General features: G+C 37.1%; 1 protein-coding gene across 3 annotated transcripts in view; it reads right to left on the reverse strand.

The window, feature by feature from the left end:
* Nucleotides 1–9,872, reverse strand: part of LOC143715940 (chymotrypsin-like protease CTRL-1) — a 31,336-nt gene extending 21,464 nt beyond the window's left edge. The window contains exons 1-7 of one of the 3 annotated variants that reach the window (XM_077207867.1): nucleotides 9,534–9,868; nucleotides 9,316–9,416; nucleotides 9,144–9,223; nucleotides 8,952–9,033; nucleotides 6,367–6,547; nucleotides 6,126–6,256; nucleotides 5,615–6,030 (exon numbers count right to left, since the gene is read on the reverse strand). In XM_077207867.1, the coding sequence (XP_077063982.1) occupies nucleotides 5,869–6,030; nucleotides 6,126–6,256; nucleotides 6,367–6,547; nucleotides 8,952–9,033; nucleotides 9,144–9,223; nucleotides 9,316–9,416; nucleotides 9,534–9,579 (783 nt within the window). In that variant the 5' untranslated portion in view covers nucleotides 9,580–9,868 and the 3' untranslated portion in view covers nucleotides 5,615–5,868. Of the gene's footprint in view, nucleotides 1–5,614; nucleotides 6,031–6,125; nucleotides 6,257–6,366; nucleotides 6,548–8,951; nucleotides 9,034–9,137; nucleotides 9,224–9,315; nucleotides 9,417–9,533 lie in introns of those variants that run through there. The other 2 variants (XM_077207866.1, XM_077207868.1) reach the window with 2 other exon arrangements.
* Nucleotides 9,873–12,231: the final 2,359 nt, after the last annotated feature.

Consider the following 12,231-nt stretch of genomic DNA (forward strand, 5'->3'; position numbering starts at 1 on the left):
AACTAAAAATTAAGTTAGATAGTGAGCTTACTGCAGCTGAAATTATGGAGGCTATAACTACATTAAAAGGTGGTAAAACAGCAGGACCTGATGGCCTGCCCATTGACCTATATAAATATTTCAAAGATAAACTGTTTAGGCCACTCCATAATATGTATATAGAATGTTATAATAATGACTGTCTTCCTACTTCTATGAGAGAGGCTTTGATCATTCTTTTACCAAAACCAGGAAAACCGAACACAAAATGTGGAAATATGTGACCTATAAGCCTAATAAATACCGATACCAAAATACTATGTAAAATCTTGGCAAAAAGGTTAGAGACTGTGCTTCTGGGCATTGTGGGTGATGATCAAAGTGGGTTCATTAAGAGTAGACAGGGATGTCATAACGTAAGAAGCGTTTTAAATATGTTGCATGGCCAAAAAGAGGAAAAAGATACGGCTCTTCTCTCGCTTGAGGCGGAGAAAGCTTTCGATAGAATCGAATGGGCTTATCTCTTTGACGTTATTGAAAAATTCGGATTTGGAAGCTCCTTTTTACATTGGATCAAATTATTACATTCCAATCCAGTGGCTGAAATCTTAACCAATGAGGTGATTTCTGAGCCATTTAATATTACAAGAGGGTGCCCTCAAGGCTCACCACTGTCCCCACTTTTATTCATTTTGGCTATCGAACCACTAGCATTAGCCGTAAGGTCTTGCAATCACATAAAAGGGATAACAATGGGTGGCAAGGAACATAAAGTAGCTTTATTCGCTGACAATGTAGTGCTATTCTTAAAACAGTTAAACTCTTCTCTACCTGCACTTTTAGATCTGATCAATCAATTTGGAAATATATCTGGATATAAAGTGAACACATCAAAGTCATCGTTAATGCTGCTCAATGAAGACAGCTGCCCAAATACATCACATTTATTTACCTTGAAAATATCACCCAGCTTTACATATTTGGGTATCAAAATAGTTTCCCAATTAGAAAAAATAATTTCTACAAATTATAATGCTATAATGGAATCAACATCTAAAGATCTAGAGAGATGGGTATCTTTACCAATTTCATTGATAGGAAGGATTAATATATTGAAGATGAATATTTTGCCTAAATTCATGTTAATATTCCAAAATATCCCTTTGGAGCCACCTATTGGATTGTTCTCGAAGATTAACTCCTTATTCAGGAAATTTATTTGGAACAAGAAATAGCCTCGAGTTCGTCTTTCTCTTCTTTATCTTCCATTTGACACTGGAGGGTTAAAATGTCCCAACCTGTACTGGTACAATTTAGCTGCACAATTAAGAACAATAATGTTTTATTTTTCCTCTGGAAACAAACCATCCTGGATGGATATGGAGTCATGTGGTATTGCATTGCCATTAAACTTGTATATATACTCAGATAAGTTTAAACAATTGAAAAGAGTCACCACGCACCCCATTGTTTGTAATATGATTAGAGAATGGTATGAAGTTAAAGAGTACATGAAAATAGCTGACTCTTTATCCCAGTTTAGCCCCATTTGGGGCAACACATTATTCAAACCAGGCACAAAGGATTCAGGATTCCGATTGTGGGTTGAAAAAGGATTAAGCAAAATTAGTGATCTTTTTGAGGAGGGAACGTTGATGTCGTTTGAGCAGGTATCTACAAAGTATAATATTCCAAGAAAACACTTCTTTAAATATTTACAGATAAGGAGTTTTGTTCTCTCTATGCAGAACAAATCATTAAACTTGCCAGCACTATCTTCTTTGGAGGAATTAATTACCAAGAAATGCAATAATAAAGGATTAATATCAGTTTTTTACAACTGGCTTGCATTAGGGTCTACTGAATCATCAACCCCGAAACTTGAATTATGGAAGGTGGGATTGAGAGAGGATATATCTGAGGATGATTGGAGACAAGTTTGTAAAAATTCTCAGAAACAGTCAGGTAACATTAGCTTAAAACTACTTCAATATAACTGGTTGATGCAGACTTACATAACTCCTGTAAAACTAAATAGGTTTAATAACAATATCCCCGATAAATGCTTTAAATGCAGAGAAGCTCAGGGATCATTTGTGCATTGTGTTTGGGAATGCAGTATTATTAGAGACTTTTGGGTGGAAGTGATTAATATTACAAAGATAATTCTGTCCTTGAATATTCCTCTGGATGCAAAAATGATTTTGCAACACTTATATCCAAAGAACTTTAAACTAAATCAACAGCAGCATAAATTTATAGATTTTGCTATATTACAAACTAAAATAATGATAGCTCTTAGCTGGAAAAGGTCTGATCCACCAGTTATTGGATCTTGGATTAAATCCATGGCACAGTGTATGGCCTTGGAAAAAATAACATACTTTATTAAAAACAAAATGGATGTATATGAAGAAATTTGGAAGCTGTTTAATTACTACATCAACAACAATAATATTGGTCATTTATTACAGGAGGTGTAACTATGTATTAGTGTTCTTCTTTTTTCTTTTATTTAATATGGTGTCTTGCTGGAAAATTTTACTTTTATGTGTGAAGAACAGTAATGTATACTTGGTTTCTGGGTACCTTGCAATATTTGTTTTGTATTTAGAATGTCGTTTGTCTGATACCTTTGTGTATTTCTGTATGGGAGAAGAGAGTGATGTGTTTTCTTGTTGGGGTGGGAAATAACTGTGACGATCTGAAAAAGTGTTTCTCTGTTAACAGTCTTTTATAATCAAAAAATAATAAACATTGTAAAAAAAAAAAAAAAAGACAGCAAGCTAGCTTTATACGGATTTTATTGACAAAGCACACCATGGCAACACTTTTTTTGTCATTTGTTTAATATTTACTGTAAGACATAGCAACGATTTTATTTGATGATAGACACATTCAATTATTGAAAGAGGAGGCATACCATATCAGCCATGACACAGTAATGCAGGGGGTTTTTGGTGTTAAAAAAGTTGCCATTTAGTCATCATTTTATTGGATAATATCAAATAATTGAAAGATAACTTTACTAAGTATATAGCAAAAAACAAACAAAAAATATTTGAACTGATACTGCCTAAAGAATATGGTTTTGCAGTAGGACTATTATAGATAAACAGAACTATCTATATATAATGTTGTAGGGATTATACAGTATATGTTAAATTTGATTTTGCTTTGACAGGGTTTTTTTTTTCTACTACGTGAACCGGCTAAGGTGTTTTGCCACAGAATGCTCTTTGTCAGGTTTGGTAAGCCCTCTGTTTTGGCCCAATGTAGGGTGAGCTTCCTGTTTCTGTTCCTGTAAGGTTGTCTGTATGGTGGTGGACTCCCTCCGTCTTAAGATGGCTCCATTGACTATATCCTTTTGGAAACTGTAGGCTTTCTGCTTTTTTATTTGTGCCACCACGTACTGACCGGCAGCCTTTGAAAATTGTTGCCTAAATCTGTGTCCACCTGTCTTGGTTGTTGCCCTCTCTCTCTCTCTCTATGTTGTTGTTGTTGTCCAGTGCAGTCAGGCGAAGACGCGCTTCAAAGCTTTCATAGCTGAAGGCCTTTCTCTTCATTGCATTCTTATTATAAAGAGCATGAACAAATTCACCTGTGGGGATGCCCTCTGTCACTCTGTCAAGATTTTGGATGAGCTGCCTGTTCAGGACAACCTTTTGGAGGCTATTAAAGGCTGCAGAGTCAGGACGGAGCCACAGGCGCCTGCTCTCCTCATCTGGGGTGTAGGGAGGGTGGTCACATTTTGTTATTGTTTCCCCAGTCACCCACTCATGAACATTTGTTATGTGGTGTAGCAGTGATATCCACCTTTCGCTGAGTCTTACTCTATCTCCCCCACAAGAGGAAACAGAATACCAGAAGTGATTAGTTATCATCCGGATCCACTCACTCAGGTCAGGATTTTTGCATCTTAAAATTTTCTTTTTTACATTCTTGACAATGTGCCACAGATCATACTCATGTTTGATTTCCTGGTGTTTCTCTCTTAGTACCTTCTGCACAGATGGGTGGCAGTCAGTGGCCAACACAGAGATGGAGACTGCGTGGTCCGCAAGCTTGGCCAGGCATCTCTTCATACCCTCTACCTCGAGCCAGTAGCTATTTTTCACGTCAGTCACCCGCACAGTTTCCTGAGCCACGATCATCTTTGATTCTGTGTCAAACAGAGAGTAGGTGCCGAAGGTTGCATTATAGCCAGGGCTGTCATATCACGCATCCCCTGAGACAGTGATCGGCTTCTCACTCACAGCACTCATGACCCCCTCATTGTGGATAGCCCAGGCATAGTTAACTTCCGGTATGACGTAGGCTTTCTGGATTTTATACCACCACCTCTCTGACATGGCCTCCAAACCAATTTATTTTGCATACCTCTAGGAAAGGACTGCACTCATTCCCTGTCACAAACACAGCAGCCGGAACAGTGATGTTGCACTCCATGACTCCCCTGATTTGATTTTGTGAATGCCAAATGTAATTATGGCCATCCACACAGTGTGTTTTTACAGTCACCCCAAAACCACTGTTGGACAAAGCTGGTGGTTCTTCTAGGCATTTGCCACAACCCTCCCAGTGACAGATGGAAAAAAACATTAACAACTGCTTGTTAGAGACAATGCTTTTTCTGTGCTCAATACAGTTTGTGTCTTCCTCCTCTACAGTACATCACTGCAACTGGCACTGTCATCACTTGAGAAAAAGTCTTCATCTTGGTCCTCAAAGAACACCTCATCCTCCGCATTACCACATCCAGGGGCAATACAGTATGACCCCCCCTAGACCTGTTGGTATCTGTTTCCTCAGCCATGTCAGCTAGCCTCAGACTATTCACAATCTTTGGCTGCTCTGCTGGTGTTGGTTGGCAACGGAGTAGCCTACCAGTGACGTAGCCGAATGTTGAAATCCAGCATGGCGGCGCCCGTGTAACAAAAACAACATTTTCAACATACAGTTTTATCCCTTTTAACAAATTCTGCCATTTTAATAATTGTACCAATGAGAATAAATAAAATACATCACATTTTTTCAAATTTCAGTTCAGTTCATCTTTAATGTCATAATGTTCCAGCTCCTGCTCATTCTGCACATCAAAATGGACAGTTTGCTTTTAAACAAAAATAATCAAAACAGTCAAAATGTAATTTTCCCCCTCAAACGCATCTGGGTATCTGTGTCTCTTTGGCTTCTGATTCAAGACATCACACAGGTTCTAGCACCATGGATAGAGGATTACACAGATTAATCTGTGTCATCTTGGCATGTTTACAAAAGTGAATACTACAGAAGATTTTCAACATGATCATGTAATCAGAATGATTGTTTTGTGGCTGTCTTTATCAGTATTTATACCTGTATGTTTGTTGGTGAGAGAACATCATGTGCATTTCATTACCTTTGGCAAATAGTTTATCTGTACAGGTGAGAACATCTGATAATCCTGACTTGTTTGGAAGTTAGTATCCAGTAGCTTTTCATGCACTGTTGTTAAATATTGCAACACTTTTGTCTGTCATTTGTTAAGTACTTTTATTTTTAAGGAAGATGTTTTATATTTTATTTTGTTTGCTGTACTTTATGTGGATTATGGTAATTTACATTTTAAGTTCAGATAAATGATTACACTTCATTACAATGTATTGTATTCATTTTATTTTATTTTCATTATTACATTACCAGAAATTTTCATTATTTGTTTTAAACAGTTACATGTAACATGAACCAAAAACAAAAAAATAAACTCAACAGCAGGTCACAAGAGCCCAGACTGACACAAGGCCAAAAGTCATAAACAAAAAGGACGACAAGGACCAACTATAATACAGATTAATGATTAAACTCTGCCTTTGCCTCCTTTGAAGGGTAAATGCTCAGACTGGCGCTCTAGTTGGAAGCGATAGTCCTGTCGATCCAGGAGCGCTGTTGGGAGATACGGGCATAGACTCCTGGGAAACGGGTGTCACAAGTGCTGAGGCCCCAGGACACAGACCCCACCAGAGTCCAGACCCCTGAACGCTCACACACCAGAGGACCACCAGAATCACCCTGTGGGAATCACACAGACACAAACACACATTTGAGACCAAAACAGCAGCAACGTTAATATGGTAATGTGTTTGTCTTGCTCTGTCTTCACGTACCATGCAAGATGAGGATCCAGAGGCTCCAGCACAGATCATGGCATCAGTGATTTTGCTCTGACCCCAGATCTGTCTGCACACAGCAGGACTCATGATGGGCAGACCTGTTTGCTGCAGGATTAGAGGACTCACTGAAAAAAGAAAACATTAGACAGATTGTTCAGAGTCATGTGAAGAAAAAAAAACGGAAAAAAATTTATATACAAGAGTAAATTTTGCAATTCGTCTTTGTCTAACTTACATGTGGTTTCAGTTGCGCCCCATCCAGTGGTGAAGCAGCGAGTTCCAGGCAGGATGTTGATGGTTGATGGAGCCAGACATACAGGAGAGATACGGGGAGTGTAGACAACTGGAGACGCAAGTTTCAGCAACGCAATGTCATTGTTGATGGTCGAGCTGCTGTAGAGCGGATGTTTGATGACCTGCACAGACAGAAAGGATCGAAAAAGATGGACGGTTACTAGTGGAAGTTGACTTTTTGGATGGTAATCTAAGATATACATGTAAGCATGTTTTATTTCTTGTCATCTTAAGCCTTTCATGCATTTTTTCCTTTTACCTTCAGCATGAATGTTCATTTGAGAATATGGTAAAAAAAAAAATTTCTATGCTCAATTTTAAATCTAAAAATCTTGTATAGGCCATGCTGTTATTTGTATTTGTCCATATCTTATATTTAATAATAGTATATTTTTCTGTTTATTTTTCTCAAGGCTCAATTCTTGCGCCACTCCTATTCAACCTGTACATGCTTCCAATGAGCCAAATAATGAGAAAGAACCAAATTGCTTACCACAGCTATGCAGACGACACACAGCTCTACTTAGCCCTATCGCCTAACGATTACAGCCCCATTGACTTCCTGTGCCAATGCATTGATGAAGTAAACAAATGGATGTGCCAAAACTTTCTTCATTTTAAACAAAGACAAGTTCTCAAAGATGAAGGAAACAAAGAGGAAGTTCTCAAGGTGAACGCATACCATAAGTCTAGGGGTCAAACAACTAAAAATCAAGTCAGGAATGTTGGTGTGTCTCTGGAGTCAGACCTTAGTTTCAGTAGTCATGTAAAAGCAATAACTAAATCAGCATACTATCACCTGAAAAAATATTGCAAGAATTAGATGCTTTGTTTCCAGTCCAGACTTAGAGAAACTTGTTCATGCTTTCATCACCAGCAGATTGGATTATTGTAATGGACTTCTCACTGGCCTTCCCAAAAAGACCATAAGGCAGTTGCAGCTCATACAGAACTCTGCTGCCAGGATTCTGAGCAGAACCAGAAAATATGAAAAGGGATATGCAAGGGACCTCAGGTCTTTACACTGGCTGCCAGTTACATTTAGGATTGATTTTAAAGTATTATTACTGGTATATAAATCATTCAATGGCCTAGGACCTCAATACATTGCAGACATGATCACTGAATATAAACCCAACAGATCATTAGGATCACATCAGCTGGAAATACCAAGGGTTCACTCTAAGCATGGCGAGTCCGCTTTTAGCTATTATGCCAGCCGCAGCTGGAACCAGCTTCCAGAAGAGATCAGATGTGCTCCTACAGTAGTCACATTCAAATCCAGACTCAAAACACTTCTGTTTAGCTGTGCATTTACCGAATGAGCACTGTACCACTGTTCGTCCGACTGCTCGTACTGTATTTTATTTTATTATTTTATTTTTTATTCTAAACTGTTTTAATTATTCTGATTTCTTTTGATTATTTTAATTTCTTCTATGTAAAGCACTTTGAATTACCATTGTTTATGAAATGCGCTATATAAATAAACTTGCCTTGCCTTGCCTTGCCTTATCTTATATTTTTTATTTCCTATGTAATGTTTCTAAACTATTTGGTACTGTATTTAACATGGTGTCCCTTTAAGATAATAGGAATAGAAAGTTTAGACTATGTATTATTTAAGCCTGTAGGGGCATTACTTCCTGTGTGAAAAAAAAATAAACTGCACTAAAATTAAACTGAGAGGGGTTATAGCACTTACGTATTGTTTTCCTACTGTTAGTTTAACTGCTTCTATGGTTCTCACTTGTAAGTCGCTTTGGATAAAAGCTTCTGCTAAATGAATAAATGTAAATGTAATGTAAATTATCAGCTGTGGAAGCGCATGGTTTTTCTACAATGTCTTTTGTTTGCTTCTGTTCTGTTTGGAAACTAGAATAAATCAGTTTTTTGTCAAGGAACATGATGCGTAGGGACTTTACTGACACAGATAATCACCAAATTATGGTCTTTAAAAATCAAATTTTTAGGAGTAAACTAGACTTCAAAGCTGAAAGACATGGACCAAAAGTTAATCTAGAGATAATTTGACTAATACCTATTTCCCCACTTCATTCAATTTAACAGGTTAAAAAAACAACAGATTGTTTGGATAAACTTTGAAGTAATTTAAAATTATAATAATGGATTTATAATAACATTATAATGCATATTATTTGTTTAGTCTTTATTGCTCTAGTCCAGTGATCTTTTGTTTTATTATTGTCAAGTGAAGACACCTTTATTTATATAGCACTTTATACAATATTGATGACAGTAATAAGCAGGAAAATAACAATCAATGATGCAAAATTCACCAAATATAAGACACATTCAAATTCTGCTGTAAAGCAGCCCTAAAAACACAATAGTGTCATTATTCAGCTCAAGTCAGTTCAGTGTTGATTCAAATTAATTCAGTTTTGTGAAAAATCAGAAATGAAGCAACAATTAAAAAGCGTTCTGTTATTAAACACTAAAATAAATAGTATAAGTTGATCTCTAATTTTGATATTCATCTCTGAAATCATTCAACATTTTTACCTTGGAAACTAGTTTGACCTGGATGGGTTCAACATTGGAGCCACGATCATGTTCTCCAAGAATGACACGATGATAGCCGACACTAAAAAGAAAGCAGTAAAGATAAATCTAACTGTGAAAAGAAAAGAGCAACAGCATCTATTAAGCACTATTGTATGTGACGTTTGTCAGATTAAAGACTCTTACACGAACACGACACCGCAGTGAGCAGCAGTGAGAACCCAGTTTTGGTTGATCAGGGATCCACCGCAGAAGTGGAATCCGTTGGGTGTCTGTTTCAGAGGTAAAAGTATTGAAAACATGACATATACTCTTTGACCAAATCAAGCAAATGCAGGATAAAAGTCGGCCAATACACAGTTACCTGGAGAGAGACCTGCCAGGGCCAAGAACCAGAGATGGCATTCTGTCCGTTCACAATCTTGCTGCCAATCGTCTGTGGCTTAATCGCTGGCACTCCACAACCTGTAGATAAAGAACAGAAGTTCATGACACATGAAGCTCTTTGTGTAGGTTTTGCATTTTGTAAATATATATGTACACCCAATAATCGTCTTGCAAACTTCTAAAGAAGACACTTACCCAGAGCAGAGGCCACCAGGGCAAGGCATGTGATGGTGAAGATCATGATGTAGATGAGTTTGTGATGTCTCACTGTTGTACCTGTAGGTGCTCTCTCTTGCTTTTATAGCATCTATTAAATGTGTGACGTGATCGAGGTTCATCCCAGCAGCTCAAATGACCTCACAGCTGAGGAATGATGAGATCTGTTATCGCTGGAGACAATCTGCATCTTCTGAAGGTGTGACTTTTTTCTATATCTTTGAAAAGCATCATACTTCCTCTGTCATTGTAGGTTATGAAATCTTTCTGATGGGAACACGTTTTTGTTGTTGTCTGTTGTGAGGTTTTATTTATTATATGTAAAGTGTTTCTGTAATTGAAGTGAAGACTTAAAAATGTATTTCTAATTGTTCATGGTAAATTAGTGGCTTTATCATTAAGTTTTTGACCTGTTGCAAAATCCTTAATCAACCTGTCAAGTCATTTAAGCCAGTGATGTCAAAGAGGATGAAAGTGAAATTGAGTGGTTAAATCACACTATTAGAGCTGAGGGAAAGTAAAACTACAAATTCTTAATGTCAATCAACCGGTCTAATAAGTTGACATCACAGTTACCGGACAGAGTGTTGTGCAACTGTGTGTTTTTCTGCAACATGACTGACCTTTAATTTTTGGAAAGCATTATATTACAGTCAACTCTCTACTGATACAAAATAAAAAGAAAGTTGTGACATATACCTTTAACACAGTATAATGGCAATTTTTTGGTTTGGCTTTTATTTTTAATTATTACTTTTCATGTCCTTGTTTATTGGTATGTTTATTTATTTATTTATAAACAGAATTATTTTTGGCAAGTTGCATTTATAGCCTCGGCATTTTGCACTGATCAATTTCATTTATACCACATCTATCGTCTCTCTGTCCCCTGGTTATACTTGAATTGGTTATACTTAGTTATACAGTATTTATGACTGAAAGATAAAGCCACATTGCTTTACCCGTCAGTAAGTCTCATGTGGACTGAAGATGTAATGAAAGTGAGGACTAATTATTAAATGCAATTCGTCCCCTTGGAATTATAAGGTTCTATCTGACATTTTTGTCAAAATTGAGTTATTCACATATTCTTATTCTGTGACAACTTATTTACATTATGTGATGTGTTTTTTTTAAGTTGTGTACATTGTGGGACTTTTTATTGAAAAAACAAAAAGGTTCTATCTACAAAATCGAACTCTAACTTGGCTCTATAAGGTTCTATCTGCGTGAGCCAATCAGCACTTCGAATGCACAGAAGAGGACCAATCAGAATCAACTTTATATGTCATGTCGCCGGCTTTTTCCTTGAAGACAAAAAGAAACCCCATAAAGGCAGAATGCTATACATTTACAGTAATTAAATATTCACTAAATTGTGTAGTGTTATGAAGTGGCTTCAATTTGGCCATTTTCTTTATAGTGTATTGGTTATTATTATTAATTATGAATCAGGTTATTATTAATAACTATTATTATTATAGTTATTACAGTTTTTTACAATCACTTTGCTACTATTTTCAGAACCTTGATGTCATTTTTCAAAACTCTAGACACAAAACTCAAAACGGTTATCACTTGTAACACAGGTTGTCTAATGTTCAAAACATTGCATTGTGCATTCACGTCTTTAAAGAAATCTTGCACTTGCACAATCATTGGTTCAAAAAACAAATTTACTGTGAAATACCATTGAAACACAACTATAGATCACCCACACACAAGCAACCGATAGTTTCACTCTGTCATTGTTCGTACAATCATTAACTATTGTAGAACAAAATAGGTGATACAGGTTTCATTATGGTACTACATGTACAGTAAATACCTCTGTTACTGTAAAGTACTGCAGTAGCAGAGAGAATACAGACAAAGTGGAATCATTGAACAAAGTTTGTAATATATTGATGCAAAACACTACAGTACAATCACAACATTGGTTTATTTTAATCAAAGCAAAAATACAGTAATTAGCTATGAAATAGAAAAGAAAAGACAGTACTGTAAACCATCAAATGCAATGAAATAGAAAAGAAAAGACAGTACTGTAAACCATCAAATGCAGTGTTCCTCAACTTGCTTGCACTGTAAGAAATAAAACAGCAGTGATTACTGTACTTCTACATTGTCATCAACTCTGTGTTGTGGATTTGGCCACAGGTTCTCATCTACATCACAATGGATGTTTTCATTAGCCAAACATCTTGGAAAAAACCTTCGGGCATGGCGAATCCAGGCCTGACACTGGTCTGCTGTGATGTCATTGCAGGCGTCATCCATGGCCTGGAGAAGAGTGACTTGTTCATGAGGGTGCCTATCATGAACCTTCCATCTCCATGCGGAGAAAAATTCCTCAATTGGGTTAAGGAAGGGGGAGTATGGGGGTAAATACAGGGTGGTAAATTGTGCATGGGCCTGAAACCATGCTTGCACCACATGAGCATGATGGAACCTGACATTGTCCCAGACAATGACATAGGTCACACCTTCAGCTCTACAAACCTGTTCGAGCTCATCAAGAAAGGTGACAAGGAGAGCTGCATTATATGGTCCAATATGAGGTCTGCGTCCCACCACACCATCTTCTGATATAGCCGCACACATGGTAATGTTGGCCCCACGTTGTCCAGGTACTTGGATGGTTGCCCGCTGGCCAATGAAATTCCGATCTCTCCTC

Source organism: Siphateles boraxobius, unplaced genomic scaffold (assembly GCF_051911475.1).
Source record: "Siphateles boraxobius isolate OS27281-9 unplaced genomic scaffold, OSU_SipBor_1 6, whole genome shotgun sequence".
In the NCBI taxonomy this organism is placed as follows: Eukaryota; Metazoa; Chordata; class Actinopteri; order Cypriniformes; family Leuciscidae; genus Siphateles; species Siphateles boraxobius.